The 26,054-nt window shown below is 36.7% G+C and overlaps 1 protein-coding gene across 3 annotated transcripts in view; it reads left to right on the forward strand.

Annotated features, from left to right (window-relative positions):
• The window catches only part of Ube2h (ubiquitin conjugating enzyme E2 H), a 99,780-nt gene that overhangs the window by 44,933 nt on the left and 28,793 nt on the right, over positions 1-26,054 (forward strand). For 2 of the 3 annotated variants that reach the window (XM_047560260.1, XM_047560261.1), the window contains exons 2-3: positions 11,883-11,959; positions 12,739-12,813. In XM_047560260.1, the coding sequence (XP_047416216.1) occupies positions 11,883-11,959; positions 12,739-12,813 (152 nt within the window). Of the gene's footprint in view, positions 1-11,882; positions 11,960-12,738; positions 12,814-24,295; positions 24,549-26,054 lie in introns of those variants that run through there. The other variant, XM_047560262.1, reaches the window with a different exon arrangement.

The raw sequence follows: 26,054 nt of genomic DNA on the forward strand, positions 1-26,054 counted from the left end.
TGTCTGTACCGCGGGCTCCTATCTGACAGGTGCTAGGGGCTGTGACAACCCTAGCTAAATGCAGTTAAACAGGAAAGACTTTTGTTGTCTAAGAACTAATATTTATAATCCTCTGAGATCAGGAAAGGAAAACTAAATGTTTAATCAAGTACATTTAATCAAGTATACTTCTTGAGGTCCTGCCTTCTAAAATATTTCAGAAAAGTTTTTTTTTTAAATGTTTTTTATTCTTTTTAGATTCAGAAAAGTTTTAAAAAATAATTTTCCTAGGTCATTTGTTTGGATCTGCATTGTGAATTATTGATGTCTTTTGTCTTAATCTTGCAGGCCTATATTTTTCCTCTACAGTTCAAAGTTATATTCTAAGTTTGTTGATTTTAAACTGGATTCTTGACTGATAGTTCTTTAACAGTGTCATCTTTCTATAGAAGTAGGATGTAGTCAGATATGTACAGTCTTCTGGAAAAAAAGTGGGAAAAGAGAATTAGAAATGAAACAAAAGCAAAATCTATTTGTTGTGAAAATTTTCAAACATATATAAAATTAGAGAGTAGTATAATGAATTCCCATCACCCGATTAATATTTCACAATTATCAGTTTTTTTCCTCAGACATCTTTTTCTTCTCAAGTATTTGGGGCAAATCCCACACATTGTCATTTACTGCCTAATATATTAATTCTTCTCTTAAAAATATGAATATTAATAACCATAATGCTATTATCATACTTAAGAAAATAATCATTGTGCCACATATGGTGGCATGTGCTCCCAGGTACTAGGGAGGCTGAGGCAGGAGCATCACAAATTTAAGGCCAACCTGACAATTTAGGTACCTGTATTTAGTCCCCCAGCACTGCAAAAAAAAGAAGAGAGCCAGGTGTGATGGTATATGCTTGTGATCCCAGCAGCTCAGGAGGATCATGAATTCAAACTAAGTAAGACCCTGTCTCTAATAAAATTAAAAAAAAAAGGGGGGGGAGGGGCTGGGGATGTGGCTCGGTGGTTAAGCACCCGGGCTCATTCCCAGTACATACCCGCCCCCCCCCCCCAATAAAAAACAAAAAGAAAGGAAAAAGAAAACAGCAGTGCCTTGGGAAAATGATGCTTTTAAGTTGTCCCCTGACTGCTATACTGGAGGTTAAGCCCAGGGGCTCACATAAGCTAAGCAAGCACTGATTGTGTTGTGAGACAGCCTCTTGCTAGGTTGTTCAGGCTGGCTTCAAATTTGCTATCCTTCTACCTTCTCTCGGCTTGCTGGGATTACAGGGTTGTGCCACTGTTCCACAGATGGTTTTTTGTTACTGCTTTTGTGATGATGTGGATCCAACCCAGGGCCTTGCACATGCCAGGCAGGTGCTCTACCACTGAGCTATATACCCCAGCCCAAGATGATGGGTTTTTAATATGCTTGCAGTTTTACCTAGAATCCAGTTGTATCAAAGAAACCAAATTGTGAAAGTAAATTTAGGATTAACCTTTTGTAAATTATTTAAGAGTAATACACTGCTGAACTGGTATTCTGCTAATTTATGTACATTTATGTATTGCATAAATGTGTGATTTTCAGTTAGAAGTAAACAAAATGTTCTGTTAAAAAATTGCAAAGTAGTGAAGTTTGTTAAGGAGTTATTTATATTTTATGGATAACCTTCTGGCTTCTAAGTCTTTTTAAGGGATTTGTATTTCTTTGAAAATATAAACCTTATTTCTATTTAGAATGTATAGCCTGTTGATCTCAAGATGACATCATTGTTCCCTATTTCCCTGTACCTTTCTCTCTCCATTTGCTTTTGTGCAACTGGGTCATTTGGGTATTTATAAATCTACTTTTAGATATATTTTATTGGGAATGAGGGCAGAGAGGAGTTTTCTCATATATCTAATAAAATTCTAAAACTTGTTTTAAAGATTATTTTCTGTAACTTCCAATTTTTATTTTTGGAATTTTCACTTTATTATTTGAAAGTCTAAACCAAATAATACATTCGGGGGAAAGCTAAGTTATAGTGTTGATTTTTTCCACTTTTAAAAATAACATTTTCTTGAATCTTGCCAGTGTTTACTTAGGTTTCTGATATAAAAGGTCTAAATGAAGTGAAACACTTGAGCTTTTTATTAACAATCTCTCTGAAGGCTAGAACGATTTATAGTCTGTTGGGAGGTAATAAACATGCTTGCTATTTAACTTCACTCCTGTCTTGTGCTAGTTTGTATTTTGTTTGTAATTTTGTTACTATAACAAAATACCTAATACTGGGTTATTTTTATAAAGAGAAGAGGTTTATGTAGCACACAGTTTGGGAGGCTGAAGGTTCCAGATTGGGCAGGCATATTGGTTCATCCTCTGGTAAGGGCCTAATGGTTGGTGGCACCATGGCGGAAGAGAGTTCATTTGGCCAGACAGAAAGCCAGAGTGAGGCCAGGGGCCAGGTTTGACCTTTTTATAGCAACCCTCTCTCCAGAACTAATTCAGGGTCCTACTGAAACTGTCTTAATCTCTTCCAATAGTAACGCTCTCAGTGACTTCCCATTAGGCTCCACCTCTTAACCAAGTTTCCAACACAAAAGTAGGACAGGCCCTCTTAAACCATATCCATACCATGGCGAACCTATTCAAATGTTTTGACTATGTAAAATTCTAAAAATACATGCTTCTCGTTACACAGTGATGTCTTTAAGATATTATAGTAAGCTGTCAAATTTTTTTGCTTTTGAACAATGCGTACTTACCATGTATTTTTTTGGTTTTGTGTTGTTTTTTTGTATCAGGGATTGCATTCAGGGGTGCTTAACTACTGAACCACATTCCCAGCCCCTTTTTTTTTTTTAATTTGACCCAGGGTTTTGCTAAATTGCTTAGGTCCTCACTAAGTTCCTGAGACTGACTTTGAACTTGTGATTCTCCTGCCTCAGCCTCCTGAGCCACTGGGAATACAGGCATGTACCACTGTGCGTGGTAATTTTCTTGAAGTAACAATTTTTGATAAGTGCTACCTTTCTTAGTCAGAAGGAACTTAGTTTACTTAGTTGTAAACCTGCTAAGAGTTACGTATTTCACTCATTGGAGTTTCATTCTTAGAATATATTTACCCTTTTTTTTAAAAAGGCAATTTTGGGCTGGGATTGTGAATCAGTGGTAGAGCACTTGCCTGGCATGTGTGAGGCACTGGGATCTAATCTCAGCACCACATCAAAAAAATGAATAAAATATCAACAACTAATATATACATATTTTAAATGCACTTTCATGAATTTGATTATTTAATCTTTCTAACCTAACTAGATTTTTTTTTTTTGTAGATATTTTTAAAAAGATAGTAGCCCACTGACAGCTCACAAATCTAACTAAAGAAGGTTAAAAACAGAAACTAAAAATAATCTTAAAAAAAAGAGAGGGCTGGGGAGATAGCTCAGTTGGTAGAGTGCTCGCCTTGCAAGCACAAGGCCCTGGGTTCAATCCCCAGCACTGCAAAAAAAAAAAAAAAAAAAAAAAAGAAAGAAAAGAAACTAAGAACATCTTAATGCAAGAACTTTAGCATGACAGTATAAGGAGTATCTACCTGATTAGTTCTTAAGGGCATCATTATATTTTATAGTACAATATATCAACTATTAATATTAACCCAGCATGAGGAAAGGTTTCTCCTTTTTTTGAGTATTCTGATTAAAATATAGAAGAAAATAGAACTTTTAGATACTGCTTTATGAAAGTTTGTTGCTTAAGTAAATTTTAATTACATGGGAGTTAATTTAGGTTGAGTGGTCTTTTACATTTTTAAATATTGAGGAATTGAGGAGGGGTGAGTTGCATAGCACTTGCCTAGGGTGCATGAGGCCCTCCTGGGCCAGATAACTGAGTATGTTTCATGTAATCTTCAGTGATCCTGTAAGTGAGGTTTTCCCAACCATCCCCCAACTCCCACCCCTCTTCTAGAGTGTAGAAGACAAGTTCAGAGTTAAGTGATTTACAAGGTGACTTCTTTTAAGTCTTGAGTCATCCAACTGTTTATAATATATCACCACTTGGCTTATCTGATGATACTTCGTTTGGCAGATACAAAAGTGAATTAAGATTCTTCTATTAAAAACAAAATAAAAACCTGCTTCTTCTCTCTTTCACTGTGCTATTGATGGTATCACCTCACCTATCTGTCTTGCCTGGAACTAGACACAGATCTCGGACTGGCAGCAGCAGGCTATGGCCATCTTGCAACTTCATTCATGTGTTCATTTTATAAATATTGACTGAATACCTACTGTTTGCTGGGAGCTTTTTCAGGCTCCAGGAATACAGCCGTGAACAAAACAGACAACCTCTACCCTTGTGGAGTTTGTCACCTATTAGGAGATAGGTAATTACACTATATAAAATAAAACACTTACGTAGTATATCACATTGCAAGAGTGTGATTGTAAATGGAGTTGTCCGGCAGGCTTCCCTGAGAGATGCTGGAACATCTATGCATTGTGTACATTTAGAAATTAGATTCATGAAGAAATCTGTTTTTTGATTACTCGTGAGACGTAGCAACATTGGAACTTTCTACTGGCTGTGCTATGTCTTGTCAATTGCAAAGGCCTGCGAAGTCTCTGTTTAATCTCTCCCCTCATTCCTGTAACTGTTCTCTTTGTTGAGGTCTTGAACATTTCTTTTCTGCTCTTTTGCTTTAACTCTGTTTATTCCTACCATTAACCTGTTCTGCACACCACATCTGGCTTATCTGTGTAGAACACACTTCTCTATACTGTGTGTAGAACTTCTGTTCACTAGACAAATCCATGCTTCAGGTTGCTTCATAATCTGATCTTGGCCTGCTTTCTGTTAGAACTCTCTGGGGTCCATTCATAAAATAAAAATTCAGTGTTAGCCATCTCTGGACCAATCCTACATTGTCTTTGCTTTAAATGACTCCTGCTACCTCTGTGTGTCCAAATTACATTCTTAAAGTACTGTATAAATTTTTGCTTCCTGTAACCGACATGGGCTGTCAGACCAGAGGAAATCTCTTCCTACTCCAAATTCTGATAGCTTTTTATGCAAACCCTTTCTTGCTTACTACTTAATGACCAAGTCTTGTGTTCCTATGCTAGACTTCAATTTTATTGAAGGCAGGCTCTGTTTAAGAATTTTTGAGCTGGGTGTGGTGGCACACTCCTGTAATCCCAGTGGTTTAGGAGGCTGAGGCAGGAGGATCACAAGTTCAAAGCCAGCCTCAGCAAAAGCGAGGTGCTAAGCAACTCGGTGAGACCCTGTCTTGAAATAAAATACAAAATAGGGCCGGGGATGTGGCTCAGTGGTTGAGTGCCCCTGAGTTCAATCCCCAGTACAAAAAAACAACAACAACAAAAAAAACCTTTTTGTTTGCCTTATGGTGTGTATGTGGAAGGTGTGTAAAATATTTAGTGACCCTATTCTGATTAGAAATAAAGCCTTTTTGATCTTTTGTGGATTTAATAGATCCACTCTACATTCTCCATAGCTCAGCTTACTACATGCCTGTTAAATTGAGTGGAAAGCTAAAAGAACAGTTTTGAGGGGAAAAAAAAATGCTCAGCTTAAAAGATAATAACACTTGAAAGCACAAAGCCCTGGGTTTGATCCCCAACACTGCAAAAAAAAAACAAATATATAGTCATGTGTTGATTACCCTTGACACTCTAGTATTGCTTTCAAGATAGAGATAATGAGCAAATTTTGTTTTAATTCTTTATATAAGGCACACACTTAGACTTACTCATAGAAGACTCCCCCCTTATTAAACCTGTATCCTTTTCTCTGCTTATTTTTTCAGTAGCTTATTTCTATTTCTCTGAAATAGATGTTCCCCCTTCTAATATGAAGAACACAAGCCTTTAAACACTCCCCCCCTTTTATATTTAAACTCATTTCAACTAGAGGCCTTCCTAATAAATACGACTGTCTTTCCTTTACTCGTAATTTAAACAAAGACACTTCTTTGGTTATTATTTCGTCCAGAGGCTGTTTGTCATGGGTACACAAAAGCCATACTAGTCTTCCTTCTCTGTGGTTGGATCACTTCCCCAACCCAGTACTGAATATTGAACTCAGGGCCTCCTGCATGCCAGGCAAGCACTCTATCACAGAACTGCATCCCCAGCCCTTTTCTGAATTGTACTTTGAGGTAGGGATTCAATAAGTTGCCCAGGCTGGCCTGGAATTTATAATCCTCATGCCTCAATCTCCTGAGTAGCTGGGATTACAGGTGTGAACCACCATGCCCAGCCGTGGTTGGAGTTTTTATAGACATTTTTGTGCAGCCACCTAAAATTTGATTCCTTCAGAATGTTAACTGTTCATTTACTTTCTTTGGCAAAGTATTTTTCAATATGAAGTCTTTGGTCTTTCTTTCTTTCTTTTTTTTTTTTTGAGCCCACGGCTGCTCAACCCCTGAGCCACATCCTCAGCCCTTTTTATTTTGATACAGGGCCTCAATAAGTTACTGAGGCTGACTTTGAACTTGTGACCTTACTGCCTCAGCCTCCTGAGCAGCTGGGATTACAGGTGTGCACCACCTTGCCCAGCAATGTTAAGTATTTGGATCACTTGCTAGCTTTTTCTTCCGCAGATTAAATATTGTCCTTAGGAAAATGTTGGATTGTTTTATGAATTCTCAAGAGAGCTGTAGTAACTGAGATTTTCTAAAATGTTATGCCTGTTCAAAGCTAGAGTTCTGGGCCTAGGAATGTAGCTCAGTGGTAGAGTGCTTGCCTCTCATGCATGGGTTCCATCCCCAACTCTGCAAAAAACAATAAAGAGTTCCGTTTATAACTGACTATATTAGTTTTAGAGCTTATATTTAGAATTTCCAAATATAAACAAAAATGATAATTGCAAACTGCCATGTAGCCATCACTCAGGTTTAGTAATTATGAACTCCGGGCCGATACCATTTCTTAGGTACCTCTCATACCCGCTACACAAACTGTATTTTTTCACAACAAACCCTAGATGTCATACATTCTACATAGGAAATACTTCAATTTGTATTTCTAAAAGAGAATTCTTTATAAACATAACCCCCCAAGTATTTTTGTGATAGTTTGTATGTAAATGGATAGTTTGCCTATTAATGGATAAGCAGATTTCCATCTTTTACCAAGGAAGCTAGGTGGTAAAGATTGCTCAGTTTCTTTAACTTTCCTTTGTGATTACTCTAAAGAGCCTGGTCTGAATCTTGAGAGAAAAAGCTGTACAGCTTGCTGCCTCTGTACAGAAGCATGTCGTTTATCCCAGTCTTTCCCTAAAAACACTGCTCTGGAGTTTATTTTATAAACTCATTGTTGGTAAGCTTAGGATATGATGTCTGAGATCTGAGTCCTTGGCCTGTTAATGTCAATCCTGTGGCATAGGCTTAGCTCTTGGTTCCCTTTCTGGAAATTTTCAGAAGTATATGAAAATTACTTCTGAAATCCTGATAGACAAATTTTGCCAAGAATGTCAGTTCTCTTGACACTTTGGCATTCACCTTTAAATTGTGTAATCATAATGCCATTCAGGAGAAATAAGGTGGTGGGTGGCTGGCATTTTAAAAGTGAAATGGACTTGGGTTCCTGGGAATGTTAATCACTAATCTGCTGAAAATAGTGATAATCCTTGATAGTGAAATGCTAAGTGGGTAAAAACTAATATTTTGTGAATAACTTAGGTCAGAGGTAAGTAAAATGTGATTTATGGCTTATATAACAAAATTTTACCAGACTAGCATCTGAGGAATTCTTATATTTTCAGGTTCTGCAACTGAGAAAGTGTTGAAGGAACCTTCTAATGAGTTTCCACTGGTCTACTGGCCTGACTGGCCCATCTCAGATCATTATTTTTGTCATTTTAACCAGGCTTCTCGTTGCCTTTTTTTTGCCCTTGATTTTGTAGCAGAAGAATAAAGAAACGTGTGGCCTCTACCATAAATACTCATGGTAACAGTAGTCAAGTAATTTTATATTTCTTGTGGCAAGTCATTCAGTGGTGATGGAATGGCTTATTTTTAATGCAGTGTTATTCTTTTGACTAAACCTGAATATTTTTTCTCTGTCTGATTTCGCGTCTGTATCATTCCAAGGCAGCCTAAACTTAGCACAGTGTCTCATTTACCAAGTTGGTAGAAGTTTTAAAAGTTTGATTTGGTTTGCTTTCTCATATCAAATGGACTGTATGGGCATGTGTAGCACAAGAGAGACCTATTGTATCTGGTATGTGGGTTGTATTGGGGATCAAGGGGAAAAGGGAGCATTGATTTCTAATTAACATGATTTAAGAAAGGAGAGTCATCTTTGTCAAGTAGAAGTAAGTGTGGAAGTAGAGCCTAAACAAATCACAAAATGGAAGAAACCCAGTTTTATTGCATTCTTTAGGTAAAGGGTAGGAAAGATATCTAGTTTTCCAGAAGTGACATCCATGAGGATAACTCATAATTTTAAATGATTGAATAATTGCTTATGGATTAGTGTCATTCATACAAATTATTTCTGATTGATGGAGAACACTGCTTCTGTTGATTTTTATATTATAAAATTAGTTTGACTTCTTTTTAAAACTCATTTGATCTTTTACCCTACTCTTATTCTTTCATTATCTTTGCCACTTTTGCTTAGTGACTAGGATATCAACACCTGCACCACTATATTTATTTTAACTTCTGGAAACCCACAGTTGAGCAGAAACATAACATTAATAGAGCTCTCTTAGACCAGGGGTGCTAGAAGACTATCCTAGTAACCTGTGTAATACAGATGACTTATAATTCATTTAGTCAGTTTCCTATTGGTAGAAATTTAGGTTGTTTCCATCTTTAAATTTCAGTTTTGCTATAAACATTTATTTGTGTATTAAAAACACTTTTTAAAAAAATTGTACTGGGGATTGAACCTAAGGGTGCTTTAACATGAGCTACATCCCCAGCCCTTTTTATTTTGAGACAAGACAATATTCGTTATTTTCATTTAACTTTTACTAAAGAATAACATATAAACCAGATGTGGTGGCACACACCTCTAATCCCTGTGATTTGGGAGGCTGAGGCAGGAGGATTGCAGGTTCAGGGCCAGCATCAGCAACTTAGTGGGGCCCTAAGCAATTTAGTGAGACCCTGTCTCAAAATAATAAAAAGATCTGGGGATGTGATTCAGTGGCAGAGCACCTCTGGGTTCAGTCTTTGGTACTGAAAAAATAAAGAATAACATACATCCAAAAAGTATGCAAATCATATTTGTAGCTCAGGGGTAAAGGGAACAAAGGCATAATAAATACCCCAGAAGCCTCCTCATCTCTTGTTCTGATTCTCACAGTCCCTACCAGAGTAACCACTGTCCTAATTTGTAATACTACTGATTGATTTAGCTTGATTGAAGTGTGTAAACGGACTCATACCTACTCTTTTGTGTTTTTTCACATGTTTGTGTATCAAGTAATTCTCTTTGTTGATTTGTGGTGTAATATTCTGTTGGGTAACTGTACTGTAGTTTCCTGTTTACTCTTGATGAACCCTTAGTTGTCTGTAATATTTGGATATAACAAATAGTGTTGTGTACTTTCTTAAACATGTATTTTGGAGGACATAGCGGTACATATCTGTTAATACATACCCAGGGATAGCACTGAGGGGCACAGGACATATCTGTGTACAGGTTCAGTGCTGCCAGCAATTTCTCAAAGCAGATGAAACCATATGACATGCCCTGCTGGCTATTTAAAAAATTAGCTTCAAAGAAGTTAAATTTGAAAAAAAGAGTAATTATATTTGAAATTTTGGAATATGGTGCTAGAGTTGTCCTCAGAAATACAAATTGATATTTCACTGAACACTAGGTTTTATATAGTTCTTAATCTTTATCAATTTTATAATGAAAAAAATCTTTTTATAACTTGAGTTAACTTCTTATACCTTGATTTTTTTTTTTTTTCTTGGTTGTTTTGACCTTTTTTGGGATGTTCTCTCCTTCCCTATTGCTTTGTAATAATTCCTTGTATTAAAAATTCTTATTTATGCTGAGAATTGAACCCAGGGCCTCATGCATACTAACACACCCATGCTCCACCTCTGAATTATACCCCTAGCAAAATCTACATTTTTTTGGTTGTATGCTGTATATTTTTTCTCCCTAGCCTTTCCTTTGTCATTTTTGTCTTTTATAGTACAAAAGTTTTAAATACATATATGCCTATATCTGCTAATCTTTTCTTTGTGGTTTCTGGCCTTGGTCTCATTCTTAGGAAGGCCTTTTCCATGGAAAAATATTTTCTTTGAGGGCTTCTTGTTTGTATTGTTACCTTATAACTAGAGTTGATCCCCCACCCCCTAGACAGACAGACACAGACACACACACACACACACACACACGACACAGGGGTGCTTTTTAAAAACTTTTAAAACATTTTAAACATGTTGTACTCTTTAAAAAATATATATTGCATTAACATTGGGATATTTTGTGAGTGTCAAGAGGGTGACTTTTTGGTCAGGAAAAATTAAGTACACCACAGCAGGCATTTATTTGTGTGTCATTCGATCAGTGAAAACGATTCCAATTTTCCTGTGTGAATACTATTTGAGTATGCTTGTTATTAGAATAATTGTCAGTTAGAAAAGTATGAGACCAAATTGGTACAGTCTGAATTACGTAATTTAAATATTCTCTTGTGGATACTACGCAAGGCTCTCAAGCAAGGGCTTTACCCAAAATATACCTGATCTCTTCCAGTTTTTATTGTGGCCTATAGGACAAGGACTTGGGGAGCAAAATATTTAATTTCAAACCTTTAAAAGTTTCATTTTATCTGTTATTTAAGAGAGCATTTAAAATTTTTTGATTTATCTCTTTTGTACATTAGTGTGTTAATTAAAATGTAGTTGGCACTGCTGGTTGAGAAAGATGATACCAGTTCTGTCATTTCTGGCTTTCTTTTATATTGTTACATTGAGATTTGAAAATTTTCCAAAACCATACCACCTAAAATTCCTATCATAGTGTCACAGTTGAGTTAGACCACAAAGCAGACTTTGAACAGGTTTTAGATCAGTAGCACTCTCTTCTACTAAGATGGATTAATTAATTTTCTGTAACTGAGTCAGTAAAAGGGTAAGAGCCTCAGGGCCAGATAAGTTTTTTAGGAAGAGAACTTAGAAGAGTTACCCTTCTATGATTAAAGCCCTGAACTACTCCAGAATCTAGAGGCAGATCTAAAGGGGATGGAGTTTGGGGAGGAAAGGAAAGAGTAGGTGAAAATAAACACAACAGATAAGATTTTTTAAAAATTTTTTGTTGGTTTGCTTTATAGCAGAGTTGTATCATTAACTAATTTGAGCATTCCATAGGCCAAGGAGAAAGTTGTGAGGACTTTCCTTAGTGAAATCTTTAATTTTATGATCCAAGCAAATTCTAGTTTAGGAGAATTTTTAGTGATTTGCCAGACATCCGAATTTGACTAAAGGGAGTACTGAATTTATGTTAAGGGCTTATTGGGGAGTAGAAGGTACAGAAAGAGAAAATACTAAAAGTGCCCATTTTTTATTTAAATATAGGCAAATGTAATCTTACACATTTTCCGTGTTTAATCTTCACAGAAATCCTATGAAATACTATTTTCCCAATTTTCAGGGTGAGAACAAAGGGCATTATTTTGTCTAGGCTCACTAACGAAATAATTGACAGTCCTGGGATTTGAACATCAATCAGTCTCTCTCAATCCAGAGTTTGATCATAGTCTCTTTTTAGAGTAAGATGACTCCTAAACTACTAGAGTTGTGTATTGTATCAGTATCACATCAAGTTTTGGTAACACTTGAGCTGGCACATCCCAGGGATGTCATCAGTAGTTTTTCCCTAATTTAAAGCCTGTGTACTTTCCTTTACCCTCCACATTAGCATTGAGAGTAAGCATGAGGTTACAATCCTGGGAGGACTCAATGAATTTGTAGTGAAGTTTTATGGACCACAAGGAAGTAAGTATATGTGTTGGTATGTGTTCTTCTTTTACAGTCTTTTACTCTTTTCCTTAAAGACATAACATCAAGGACAAGTGGTAGCATACATAGTTTTTGAAAAGTAAATTCAATTGAACTCTAGACCCAATGAGAAAAATCAATTTCTCATCATAATTACTTTATACACTTTTCTCTCTAATGAGCTGTGAATTCTGGGTGGCTGCAATGAGTAGTTTCTGGGAAGTACATTGTGTTTTGTTTTTGGGAATTGAACCCAATGGTGCTTAAATGCAGAGTCATATCCCCCAGCCCTTTTTTGTACTTGGTTTTGAGACAGGGTCTTACTGAATTGCAGGGCCTTGCTAAATTGCTGCAGCTGGCTTTGAACTTGTGATCCTCCTGCCTCAGCCTCTGGAAGTGCTGGGATTACAGGCATGTGCCACCGTGCCCAGCTATTGTTTTTTTTGTTTGTTTGTTTGTTTTTTGTCTTTTTTGGGGGGGGGGGTTGACTGAGGAGAAAAGGGGATGTGGTTGGTAGTTACTAGATGATAGCATTTATCAGAATCAAATTTGAAAGGGACAATCTTTGCTGATTTTCCAACTTTGGATGTTTTAAAATAAAGTACATTAATCTGAATGTAGAGTAGCTACTGGATGTAGTAGGTTTCTGACTCTTGAAGGAATTAATTTGAGGGTTTTCAGAAGAGATTAGGGTTTAACATTTAACTTACACTCAGATTTATTTTCTAATTTAGAGACAGAATTCTAATGTTTAACCTTTTTTACTTTTATTCTAGCACCGTATGAAGGTGGAGTATGGAAAGTTAGAGTGGATCTTCCTGATAAATACCCTTTCAAATCTCCATCTATAGGTATGTGAGTACTTGGTTTGGTTTCTCTCCTTAGAGACTTTTGAAATCTAAGAGGAAATAATATCCTACATTTTGTGCGAGACAATTCTAGAAATGATTTAACTGAATGTTTCAGTTTTTGACTTTGGTTGGTTAATCAGTGACTTGGGGAAACTTCCATAGGGTGATAGAGGACATTTACATATACCTTTGCATGATTGTAATGACTTACAGTGTAGATTTTTCTCTTTAGGTGTCATTGAATATTTACATAATATCTGTCCTAATTCTGTCATCTAAAAATCTAGCTTAGATCTTACTTTGCTTTCGTTAACCCCCCAGTTCTGGGTACCAAGCCATGAAACAACTTTTACTCTCTCCAGTCTTTTTAGCGTTGTAAACAGTAGACAAAAGAACAGCAACCTCAGTGGGGTTGTACAAGAAGTGCCGTTTCCTTGCCTTCATCTTCCTTCTGCCTTAATTTGTGATGTTATTAACTTGCCTTCTCCATTAAGGTGCTCAGTGTTAATAATTAAGGTGTATTAGTGTCAGTTGTTATAAAGGTACTTCTGATTGGAGGTTGACACCTTTAAATATTTTGATTATAGAATAATAGTTCTTCAATTAACTTCAATCAACTTTTTGGGAGGCTTCAGTTTATACATAACTTAAAATATTGATCAATTTTAAGTAAAATGGGAATATATTGGGAATGCTGTGATGGGCAGACTGAACCTTGTACTGAAAATAGCCAGAGTTCAAATATCTTGGCATCACTGTAACTGTCTTCAGAGCTAAAGTCAGATTTCTTGGCGGCAAACAACAAAAAAATTAAAAAAAAAAAAAAAAAAAAACCCAAAGCTTTCTGAAGCTTTGCTTTAATTTCATGCTTCTGCATTTCTCTGTAGGGCAAATAATACAGAAGAGTTAGGATAGTCACAGACTTAAGTCCAAAAGTGGTAACCTCTCACCAATAGCTAACCAATTTACATGCTTTAGAGTTCTATGCTTTAAAAATAGAGCATCCAAAAATTTATTCTTAGACTGGGAAACTTTTGTGCTCATTTGAACAATAGACTGGTAATTTCCTTGAGTTTCTTAGGTGAGTTTTCTAAACCAGCAATCCAGAAGATACTTGATGGATAAATGAATCTGAATATTTTTCATCGCTAGGGGCCTCTAAGTTGTAGAGTTAGGGATGGTGAAGTGGTACCGGAGGTGTCGAGTCTGAAAGAACTCGAGAGCACATCTGACTTGATAATCATGTGGTTGAAGCCATGAGCCTTTCTCTGCCTTCTATCTGTGGCAGCATGTTATAGTTCCCTGCCCTCAGTTTATTCATCTCTTAACTTGACAGTGTTTCTGTTCAGACATTTTTAACATGTAGTAGAGTGGTATGATCCTAAAGCCTTTACAGATTGTACAAACCATATAAATTCATTTAGACACATCTCATAAATACATTTACTGAAAGACTAAAAGTTGGCCTTATGAATCCAGTTTTATTACACCACATTCCTAGTCAGAGAGGAGACAATAGAGCTTATTGAAACAGTAAACCTAGAGAAATGTAGTTGGATGTCCTGTATAAATGTAGTTATTTCCCAGATGTTGTCTTAACGTATCATTTCAGATAAACATGATTGATTTCATTTTGCTTTCTAAGTAAAAATATCTAAAATATCTAAAACTTTATCCAGTATAGCTTTTTTCTCCTTGTGTTAAGCTAGAACCCCAGGGCCTTATACATACCAGGCAGGTGCTGCACTTCTGAACTACACCCCCTTCCCTAGAATATCTAAATTTTAGACATTGCTTATTTACTAATAAGCAGTGTCCTTGTATAAAATTGATTGGGACAAATGAACAGACCATTTTAACTTCATTAGTTTTTCTTTCCCTTTCTGTGTGCTTTCTGAACTTGGTAGAGTCTACAAATATGTATCATCATCTCTTAAGGAAGTAGATCTAGTTGAAATATTTGTACAAGCTGTCCTTGTTTCCTCCAAAGGAAGATTGCATAAGAGCGTTTTAATCAGTTGTGTGGGGTGACCCATTTTCAAGTTGTCAACAATGTAATTACTGTTGATGTGCTTTAAGCATTTGGAAAAGCTGTGGCTCACTTAGAAAAGGCAAGTTTTCCTTTTTGAGTTGTATAGATGTAAAATTATACAGAAGGGAAAGGAAATAAGGTAACATATTCTTTTTAAACCTTGTTTCCATTGTATCTGGCAGATGTACATTCCTTCTGAGCCAAATTTTAAGTTCTTAGATACTAAGGTGTAGCTGGAGTGGGGGATATAGCTCAGTGGTACAGCACTTGTCTAGCATTCATAAGGCCCTGAGCTCAACTCCCAGTGTAGTCAAAATAAAAACCAGAAAACCAACAAGTTGAGATTAATTTTTAAGTATATACCTGGGTATACTTCTCTGTTTGAGTATGTGTTTATGTGTATATTTTCTAATTATAAAAATGATCCATATCCATTAAAGGAATGTAAGAAAGTCAAGGTGAGCAAAAATAAAAGAAAAAGATTAAAAACATTTCATAATTCTATGCCTTAAATTGGTATCATTATTTATATTCTTGTCTCTTATTTAAAACATTTCTCTGTGCATATTGAATATATATTCAATATAATTTGACATACTTATCTTTGGGATACTTTTTTGCAAATTTAATTTGAGAAGATTTTCAGTAGTTGCATGATTACATGAGATATTCTTTTAAACAATTTACATCTATAAATGAGTTCTTATTTTCCCCCAAATAGTGATATAGCTACCCCAAATCCTCTTGAGAAAGAAAAGGAATATAAATGGACACCTTGGGAGGTTATGGACTCTTTTTCAACCACTTAAAGCTCATCTTTACATTCTCTTTGAATACATAAGTAATGGCAAATCTTGGTGCTTTGAAGCTACATATGAATTTTTGAAATGGCTAAAGGTGATTTAAGCCCAGAAAGTAAGATGAATGGAAAAACTGAGTAATATCAGTTGGCATAAAACTGGTCTTCTGGGTACTTCCAAAGAGAAATTATAAAACTCCTTTAATCAACTATAACATCATTGAAATATTTACATAGTTTTCCAGAGAGACTGCTTTGAAAGGAATCATATTTGAGTCTTTAAATTCTGATTTATTTGAGAAGTCAGACTAACTTTTATCTTTTTATTCAAAAATATTTCCTAGAGTACTTAGCAATGCTGCTGGGGGTTAGCGACCATGTAGAGTTAAGAGCGCGTGATTAGATAGTTGTCACTGGTCATCAGGAAAGAGAAGTTATGGACTCAGTTCTCCTTGACCGATGAAAACCATTTTACTCTTCTAGAAAATAAGATAGTCTCTGGGTACAGTGTTGCATGCCTATAATCCCAGCTACTCAGACGGCTGAGGCAGGAAGATTACTTAAGCCAAGGAGTTCAAGGCTATCCTGGGCAACAGTAATGAGATCCATGTCTTTTTTTTTTTTTTTTTTTTTTTTTTTAAAGTCAGTGCGAGGAGGCTGAGACAGGAGGATCAAAGTTCAAAGCCAACCTCAGCAATAGCGAGGTGCTAAGCAACTCAGTGAGACCCTGTCTCTTAAGTAAAATACAGAATAGGGCTAGGGATGTGACTTAGTGGTTAAGTGCCCCTGGGTTTAATCTTCAGTACCACCCCCCCCCCCAAAAAAAAAAAAAGAGAAAAAGAAAAGAAAAAAAAAAGTGATATTGGAATTAAGTGAATTTTGTATGCTTAATATTGACCAGGGCATTAAATACTCAGTGTATGTGGTCCTTCTGGACATGAGGAAAACTGTAGAAGGTCTTTACTAGCTAGAAGATGAACATACATAAAATAGCATATACTACTTTTTTGTTGGGGATCGTACTAGGGATTGAAACCAGGAGCACACTGTCCCTGAGCTATATCCTCAGCCCCTGTTTTTTGAGACAGGATCTTGATAAGTTGCCCAGGCTGTCCTTGACTTTGAGAGCCTCCTGCCTTGGCCTAAAGTGTCGCTGGGATTATAGGTATGTGCCACCCCATTGCTACAACATATTCTTTAGTGGCACTGTTTTGTTTTGTTTTGTTTTTGTGGTGCTGGGGATGGATCCCTGGGGCCTTGCATGTACTAGGCAAGTACTCTACCACTGAGCTATGCCCATAACCCTTCATTGTATTTTTAGATGAGGTGTGAGTAAGTCAGTGCCTGTTTAGAGAAGAGTACAAGAAGGAAATAGTTTTTTTTTTTTAATTGTTTGTGTGTGTGTGTGTGTGTGTGTGTCTGTGTGTGTGTGTAAGGGGGTACCAGGGATTGAACTTGGGGGCACTCAACCACTGAGCCACATCCCCAACCCTTTTCTATTTAGAGACAGGGTCTCACTGAGTTGCTTAGCACCTTGCTTTTGCTGAGTCTTACTTTGAACTCTTGATCCTCCTGCCTCCGCCTCATGAGCCACTGGAATTACAGGCATGTGCCTGGCTAAAAAAACTGTTTTATATGTTGAAAATAGTCTTTAAAAGCTTTGAAGATGTGAAGGTACATCTGAGAACTTTGGAAGTATCCTTTGAGAACCTCAAGTAATCCAGGCCATGAAGAGTTTATTTTATGCAAAGTTGTTGCAGAGACACTATTATTTATTCCCTACTTCTCCAGGCTCACAGTTTTTACCCATTACATGTATGCTCAGCTTAAACTAAGGAGAAAACTCTCACCAAAGAAGACATAGACTTGCAGTGTCTGTGGGGGAGAAATAAAGATGAGTGATCTCATATAAAAGAAGGCAACATATATCAATTTTTAATAAAATAGAAAATAACCAGTAAGCATAGTATATGAATTGGTTTCATCTTACTGAAAAGGATATAGATTAAAAACAATAAGTAATAATAAGTAATTTATCAAATTGCATGTTTTAAACAATATTGGCAAAAGTTTCAGATAGCCAGGCCAGCAGTATATACTATAATTTTATCTTTTTTTTTTTTTTTTTTTTTTTTTTTGCGGTGCTGGGGATTGAACCCAGGGCCTTGTGCTTGCAAGGCAAGCACTCTACCAACTGAGCTATATCCCCAGCCCTTTATAATTTTATCTTTTGAAAAATTAAAAAAATTGCCTAAAGAAGTACTCAGATGTGTATTATGATTACTGTACAAGAATATGCAAATTTTAGTGTTAAAATTTATTCTTAAAAATAGGAAATAACCTGAATAGCCCATTGGTGATAAACTAGTTAAATTATAATATGTCTTAATGGACAAAATATTTTACAACCATTACTCATGTTTTAACACCATCTTTGAGAGTGACAGAGGAAAATGCTAATATTTTACGTGCAAATTTCAATTATTAATGTCAGAATATGGCTATAATTATCAGTGACTCTTGAGTTAGAGGTTAAAAGCATCTCTGTGATTTCTAAATAGTCTGCACTGTGTGCTTTTACTACAAAAGTAAATATTTTTAAAGATATTACAAGGCATGACCTTTGAATGTCCTGTCCACATCATTGTCTGCACTTCTTTCATTCTAGAAAGCCACCAAGCTATCCTTGACCAGAATTCCCACCTGCTAGCTTGCTAAAACCTGTCTAACCTGCAGGTTTCCTACCAACCTCCTCTTCTCCTTTAAATTTTAATTATGTGTGCATGTAAGTGTGTGTGCTCTTCTCTTCCCTTTTTTTTTGGCTGATAGTCTAATTTATCTTGTATACTACCTTTATACACTTCTTCATTCCTTTTCTCCTATTTTCCCCGTCTCTTGGCTTCTCTAGCAGTTCTCACCATCTTTTCCTTTGACTCTTACACTCTGCTCCACCAGCCTTGTTTCTCTTCAAAAGGGGCCCAGTTTAGAACTAATAATAATGTTAATACTTTTAATAAGCCTGAGGCAAGGAGAAAGAAAATTCCAAATCTTCTAATAAAGATACAAAACATTAGATTCAGGGCTTTTAGCCTGTGAAGGTCCTAAAAGTACCACAAAGTACTCTTTAGAAATGTGTAGTAGTTGCCCTCAAATCATATCTACTTAAGTGCTAACATTAAGATAAAATTAAATTGTTGTTTTATCATATTTAATTAATCACTGCTGGCCAGTGTATTAATAGAATTGCATTTTGCTAATTTCATATAGAAATGTAGACTATTTTAGAATCTTTTGTAAATACTATTAAGACCAGCTTGGGCCCACTTCACCATTTACTTTTGTTTTAGAAATAGAAAACTGTTGTAAGATCTGGTTAACAGGTCTAGAAACTAGCTTTTGAAATGCTACCAATGTGTATCTACATGTTCTCAGTAAAAAAGGTCCTTTCCTAGGAGCAAGCTGTGTGCAGTCTGTCTGGATTGCAATTTAATTCCAAAGCGAAATATGCAGAAGTGGGAGCTTAAGAACGCTGTTGTGGAGAGACTGCATAATGGTGAGCTGAATGTTGATAGAATGGCTGGGAAAAACCTAGCAAGCCCATTCTGCATGGAATTTGATATCCTATACTCCAAATCCATGCGAGTAAATGGAAATGAAAGTCATGGGCAATAATAAGATAGTTAAAATGTTATACCGAGCTGTGTCAGTGGCCTTTAATAGTTGGTCAGGCTGTTATCTAAGTAGGATGGTTTAGTTGTCCTTTCCACTGGACTAGATAATTTGTCAAAATCCCTTTTAAATCTCCCAGTCTGTCATAGGTTTTTTTTGTTTTTGTTTTGTGGTACTGGGTATTGGACCTCAGGGTCTCCTGCATGCTAGGCAAGTGACTCTACCACTGAGCTACATTCCTTTTGAGACCAGATCTCACTAAGTTGTCCAGTTTGGCCTCCCAACATGTGAGTATCCTGCCTCAGCCTCTCAAGGATCTGGGATTATGGGTGTGAACCACCCTGACTAGCTATTATAGTTTCTTCATTGAAAAATACTTTGATAAGCAGTGAGCCATATATATATATTTTTTATTTTTGCCAGTAATTATGGAAAATGTTATAATATTTTTGTTAGAATAGTAGATTCTTCTGGAATAATTTTTTTTTTTATTTGACTATGACCAGAAGTTACCTCACACTATTTTTGGGGTATAGTTTTATAATATGGTATATGACTAAGCTAATTATAGAACTTATAATACCATTTATTTTGTGTGTTCCTAGGTGCAAACATTCTACAGTTACTTGGGAACTAGTGTAACTTAAGTGAGCAGTGTTTAGTCAAGCTGGAGAGGAGTGTGTCATTCATGAGAGGTGTTGCTTAGTCATTTAACAAAGGCCTACTTGGGCCACTGTATTTCCACAAATAAAATAAATTCTTGGACTAAGGAAGTAAAATTTCATTAAGATCCTCTGTATACTTCTTTATTTTCATGACCTTGGGTTTGAATTAGTTCCTGTCTGAATTACTTATATAACTGCTACTGCGTAATGATCTGTCTTTTGAATTCCATTAGACAGAAGCAAAGTTCTAGGAGGAAAGTTTTGTAAATGTTCTTTGAGATAAGGCTCTGAGAATGTAGCCATAATTAAAAGTTTTCTGTTTACTGAGATTTTTCAGGATGAATTTCTAAAAATTTGTCTAGTGATTAAACTGACATGATTTCTTCTAATTCCACAAATTTTTGGACTCCTGCTGTGTGCTCATCATTCTAGGTGCTGAGGATTCAGAAGTGAGCAAATTGATCTCAACATTCACTTCCTTTAGACAGAAGAAGATAAAGCAAAATATAAAATTTTGATAGCTGTAAACAGAGAATTGATGTATAGAATAGCTACCTTGAATTACGTATTTAGGAAAACCTCTCTGGAGAAAATTTAAGCAGAAACTAAAATGAAAATATAAGCCAACCCTGATCTCCCAAGACCAGGGAAAGAGCATCCAGGCAGAAGAAATCACAAGTGCTAGTGCTGTAGGCTGAGGGATCTGGGTAGATAGTGAGGTGTAATATAGAGTCCAAACACAGGCAGGGACTTTGTAAGCTAGGTTAAAGGTGTGAATTTTATTTTACTTAATGGAAAGATTGTGAAAAGGTTTTAAATAGAGTGAAAGTTTTTTTTTTTTTTTTTTTTTTTTCTTTGCAATACTGGAGACTGAACCCCCAGGCATGCTCACCACTGAGCCACTGAGCTACATCCCGAGCCCTTTTTATTTTATTTTGGGACAGGGTCTTACTAAGTTGCCCAGGCTGGCCTTGGACTTGCAGTTCTCCTGCTTCAGCCTCCTGAGTTGCTGCGATTATAGGTGTGCACCACTGTGCCCAGTAGATTTGCATTTTTCTATTGCTATGGGAAAAGTCAGGGTGACACGGTAGAAGTGAAATTATGTAAGATATTATCAGCAAAAGATTCCTTTCTGATTCTTTCATTCTTCCCCACCAGCCTTGCTCCATGTTTCTCTTCACAAAGGGGCCCAGTTTAGAGGTAATAATAATGGTAATAATATTGAGAAACTCTGGTCTAGATCTTTGTGACTTCGTGAAAATTTGGCTATATTAAGGAAATCATCCAAATTGAGGAGAGGGAAACCTAAAGGAAGATAAAGGGTAGTTTCTGTTTTTTAAATTTTTAAATGGAAGATTTGGAAGGATATTTCAATGTTCTTTGTAGGAAGTTGTCTAGAAAAGAGGGAAGCTTGGTGATGCTGGGAATTGGGAGGAGGCTTGGAGGAGCCATGTCTTTGGAAAGGAAGGGGCAAGGTCAGAGCACAGTATGGGTGTTGGCAGGAGCATGAGCATTGGTGTGAGCTATTGAGGAAAGAGATTAAATGTGATGCAGAGAAGTTTGTAGAAATGGAAAGGGGGGGGTTCTCCCAGTTGGCTCCCATCTTAAAATGGGCAGAGAGAGAGGGATGAAGGAGCAAAGGGAGGAAAAGGAAGTAGGAGATTTGCAGAATGAGGTAAGTGAAAAATTCATTGGGAAATGGGGGAGCAAGCTGCTAGAGAAAGGAAGAGGAAAGTTGTAGGTGATGTGGAGTCCATGAACGTAATTGTTGAGCCTATCTTGACAAGCTGGTATGTATTTGTTCACTTAAACCTCTTCTCCCTGGCAGTTCAGTAGATGTAAAATTCATAAAGGCAGTCCTGGCTCTGTTTTACTATTAGCACTCACCCCAGCAAATGCTTAGGGTCTGATAACATGCCTGTTCCACAGAATATTTGAATGAGTAAGTGAATGAATATCTACTTAGTGGCAGGCACCCTCATATCCAAGTATAGTTGACTCTCCAGATCCACAGTTTCTACATCCACTGCTTCAACCAACAACCATGGATCAAAAATATTCTGGAAAAATAATTGCATCTGTACTGAACAATTTTTCCTTTTATTCCCTGAAAAATACAGTATAACAGTGTAGCATGTACATTATATTAGGGATTATGAATAATCCAGAGATGACATAAAGAATATGGGAGAGTGTGCCAAGGTTATATGCAAATACTATGATGCCATTTTAGAGTAGGGACTTGAACATCTGCAGCTTTTGGTATCCTGGGGGAGAAGGTGAGAACCAATCCCCCTCGGACACTGAGGAATGAGCATATAGTGAGTGTGCATGATTGACTTTGCTTCAGTTATAGATAGGTAGGTGGGCAATTGAAGGGGAGAGAGCAAGGAATTTTCAGAGGATTGCTAGAGCATGGTAATAGTGATGGTTCTTTTTCTTTTTTTAATTTTTTTTTAGATGTTTTAGATGTTGTTTATATGTGGTGCCGAGAATTGAACCCAATGCCTCACACATGCTAGCCAAGTGCTCTACCACTGAGCCACAACCCCAGTCCCAGTGATGGTTCTTAAATCTTAAGAAGAGGATGAAGTTTAGAGTGCTGGCAGGTAGAAAATGGATCAATAAGTTGGAATTCTCAGGTGAAAGACTAGTTCATGGGGTGAGAAGCTCCTTTGAAAGAACAGGAAACTGTGGTAGGGGAGGGGATGTCTGAATTTGTGATATGGGAGATAGAACTGTTGTTAGGGATAACAGTTCAAGGTATGTGGTGGGAAATGTGAAGTGGAATGAGAGGAAAAGTCATCGAGAAGTATAAGGAACTGATGTGCCAGGGTGTCAGGTGAGTGAAAAGGACAGGACTTGGGTAAAGAGACAGGTGCTGAAGTTCTTAGGGAAGAAGCCAGTGGTCAAATTGACCTTATTGATAAGAAAACCTGCTGTAAGTGATCTGTATTATCTAAATCCATCTCCTTTCATCTTACTGTTAGAGTACAAACAGTATAGTAGCTTTCCCCCTCCTCCTCTGAGGGTAATTTTGCCTTTGCATATGGTTGTTAGTATCAGAGGACTTGTTCATTTCCTTCTGGAAGTTGGCTTATGTCTGTTTGAATTCTGCCTTTGACAGTTCATTATTATATAATCTTTCCATTTACTATATAAAAATTCCATCTTACTTGCTGCCTGGGCGTAAGCTTTAAAGTGGGTGACCTCTAGCTTTTGAGCTGGTTATTCTGACATCTTTTTGGCATTAAGTCCATTTCTTTCCTTTTAGGATTTGATATCAGAATGGAAACATGTATTCTTGACTTCCTTTTTCTTTAGTGAAACTGAATTTCTATTAAAAACAACAAGAGTAATGTCTTATCTCCTTTTGAAAAACTTGTTCACACAGTTTAAGATTTGTTTATATTCCTGGTGGTGGTAAAAATCATATTGTTAAAAGGAACTTTAGAGATTAGGTCATCTAGTTGCCACATTTGAAGGATGGAAAAAATAAGGTTGAGGTACATCACTACTTACTAGTTGTAGAATCTGCCTTCCATTCTAGTGTCGTTTTGTTCATTTTTTTACCATGCCAAATGCAGTCAGAATGGTCTTTTAACAAACCATTAGAATAACTTATTTTCCATTTCCAGTGTGATAAGATTATTAGAAGCATATCTCTGAATCAAAATATCCTGATATTCTTAACAGTACCTAAAAGCTTAAGAGATGAATGTATAGGGCAGATAGTTTCATTTTTAGGATGAGGAAATTGAGGTGGAATTACTTGCCGAAACTCATTAAACCGAAACTAACATTGAATGCTTACTATGCCAGTTACTGTACAAATGCTTTACATATATTAACTCATTTAATTTTCAGGACAGTCCTATAATATGTAGATAACATTATTTAACCTGGTTTTAGAAATAAGGGAACAAAAAGGCAAAGAAATTGTCAGTTGCTGAAGGTTCGCACAGTGGGACTTAAGCAATCTGACTAGAGCCTGATCTTTTAACTACAGCTTTGTTTAGTAAGAGTGGTAGAGGCTTGAAATTGGGTCTTATGATTTCAAATACAGTGTGTTCTATACTGTCCGGCCTCTGGCCATGAAAATTCTGTTGGATTCCAACAGTGTGGGTATATGAAAGATCAAGAGACTTGAAAGATAAACTATGGAGATGGGAAAGAGGTTACAGTCTTCCAAAAATGAAACTCTAGGCCAGTAGGCTGAGGTTTTGATGATCTGCTAGGTTGGTAGAAGGGTTATGCTGTTGAAGGATAACACTTCACCTTTTCTTAGTTATAAATGAACTTTTCTTATCCATCCAGCCCATTCCTCAGACTCCATATTATCAGAGAGAAAGGAAGAAACAGAAAAGAGGACCCCTTGTTGAGTTTAGATCTCCTGAACACACACAGGATCAGTTCAGAAGTTCCCATGACACAGGGCATTGAGAGTGAGCTTCTTGCTTGGTTCCTCACCCAAGAAGAGACCAGCCCAGGTCCATCTCTCCTGAGTAGGAAAGGCCCACCTCTCTGAAGAGACTTCTGCCCGGGTGCAGGCTGGGCCTGGCTGTCTGAGGTAAGACGAAAAATTTGTTAGAGTGTGCCCTAATGCACACTAAGGGACACAGCATCTGGCTGTCACAGGTGAGGCTGGCAGCATCCCTACCCCTTAATTCAGCTACAGTACTCTGACTCAGGTCACCTCTGAGTTAGGAACTGAGATCCAAGTTACTCCCCTTTAAAAATGTATAGTCTGAGATATTGCACGGGAAGATAAAGATCTGATCTTTAATAAAATAAACACAGATAGATTTTTTTTTCCTTTTGGTGTTGGGGATTGAACACAGGAACCTTGTGCTTAGTAAGCACATGCTCTACCACTCAATTACACCCCAGCCCCTGAACATATTTTAAATAGTCATACCTACTTAAATGGAATTAGTCATTTGGGTTGTGAATAGTCTACTTTATGTGGACATTTGTCCTAAAGGTAAAAATATGAGAATGATTTAAACGTTTTCACTGTTTTCTCACAGTCATCATAAACTTATCATTAAGTTGCAACAGGCTACAACTGCCTTAACCATCTCAGTACAGGTCTGCTTAATCCCTGGGAAGGAGCTACCATTTTTGCCTCTGGTGCTTTGCATCGACTTGCACTAGAGTGGACTTACCATGTTTCCTTTGTCACTTGTCTAACTTCTCATTTTCTTAAAGGTAATTCTGAGTGAAGTTCCTGGATAGATGATTGGCCTAAGATATTTCATCACCCACAGATTTGGTCACTAATATCCCCTCCAGTAAAGGAAATGAAAGCAGAAAATAAGATTAATTTTCATCTCATTTATTCACATATTTGCCCCAACGTTAAAAGTTACTGTGTATAGCTTTGTAGAGAGCCCTTCTGGGATTGGACATAGAAATAAGCTGAAATAAAAAACAGTTCTCAGCATGACTGACTCCATGATGTTTACCTTCTCTTCTGGAGCTGTTAAGTTTTGGAGTGGAATAAGCAAAAACATGGCATAGTTTTCTTTTATAACAATTAGAGTGTGTGTGTTTTTAAGATAGTTTTGCATCAACTAAGCGTGGTTTGAATTTCTTCTCCAGAATTATAAATCACCTGATGCCCTTCTGCTATAGGATGCAGAACAGAAGTGGCAAACTTTTTAGCTAGATGTTTATTCCTACTGTCACCCTCCCACCGCCTTCTAATAAGTAGCTAGAGCAGTACCTGAGAATAATTATCCAGAAGATTTAAAGGAGCTCTCAGTTTTATCTGGTGGAGATAACTGAAATACATAGAAATTGTAGTGAATAAAATCTCATATCATACAGAGTAAAAATTATTTGAGGCACTGGGGTTGTGGCTCAGTGGTAGAGCACTTGCCTGGCATGTGTGAGGCACTGGGTACGATTCTCAGCACCACATATGAATAAATGAATAAAATAAAGGTCTATCAATATCTAAAAAATATTTTAAAATAAATTAGTTGATGGGCTTGGGGTATTGCTCAGGTAGAATATTGCCTAACATGCTTCAGGCTCTTGGTTTGATCCCCAGCACTGGGGGGGAAAAAAA

Source organism: Sciurus carolinensis, chromosome 8 (genome assembly GCF_902686445.1).
Source record: "Sciurus carolinensis chromosome 8, mSciCar1.2, whole genome shotgun sequence".
Taxonomy (NCBI): domain Eukaryota; kingdom Metazoa; phylum Chordata; class Mammalia; order Rodentia; family Sciuridae; genus Sciurus; species Sciurus carolinensis.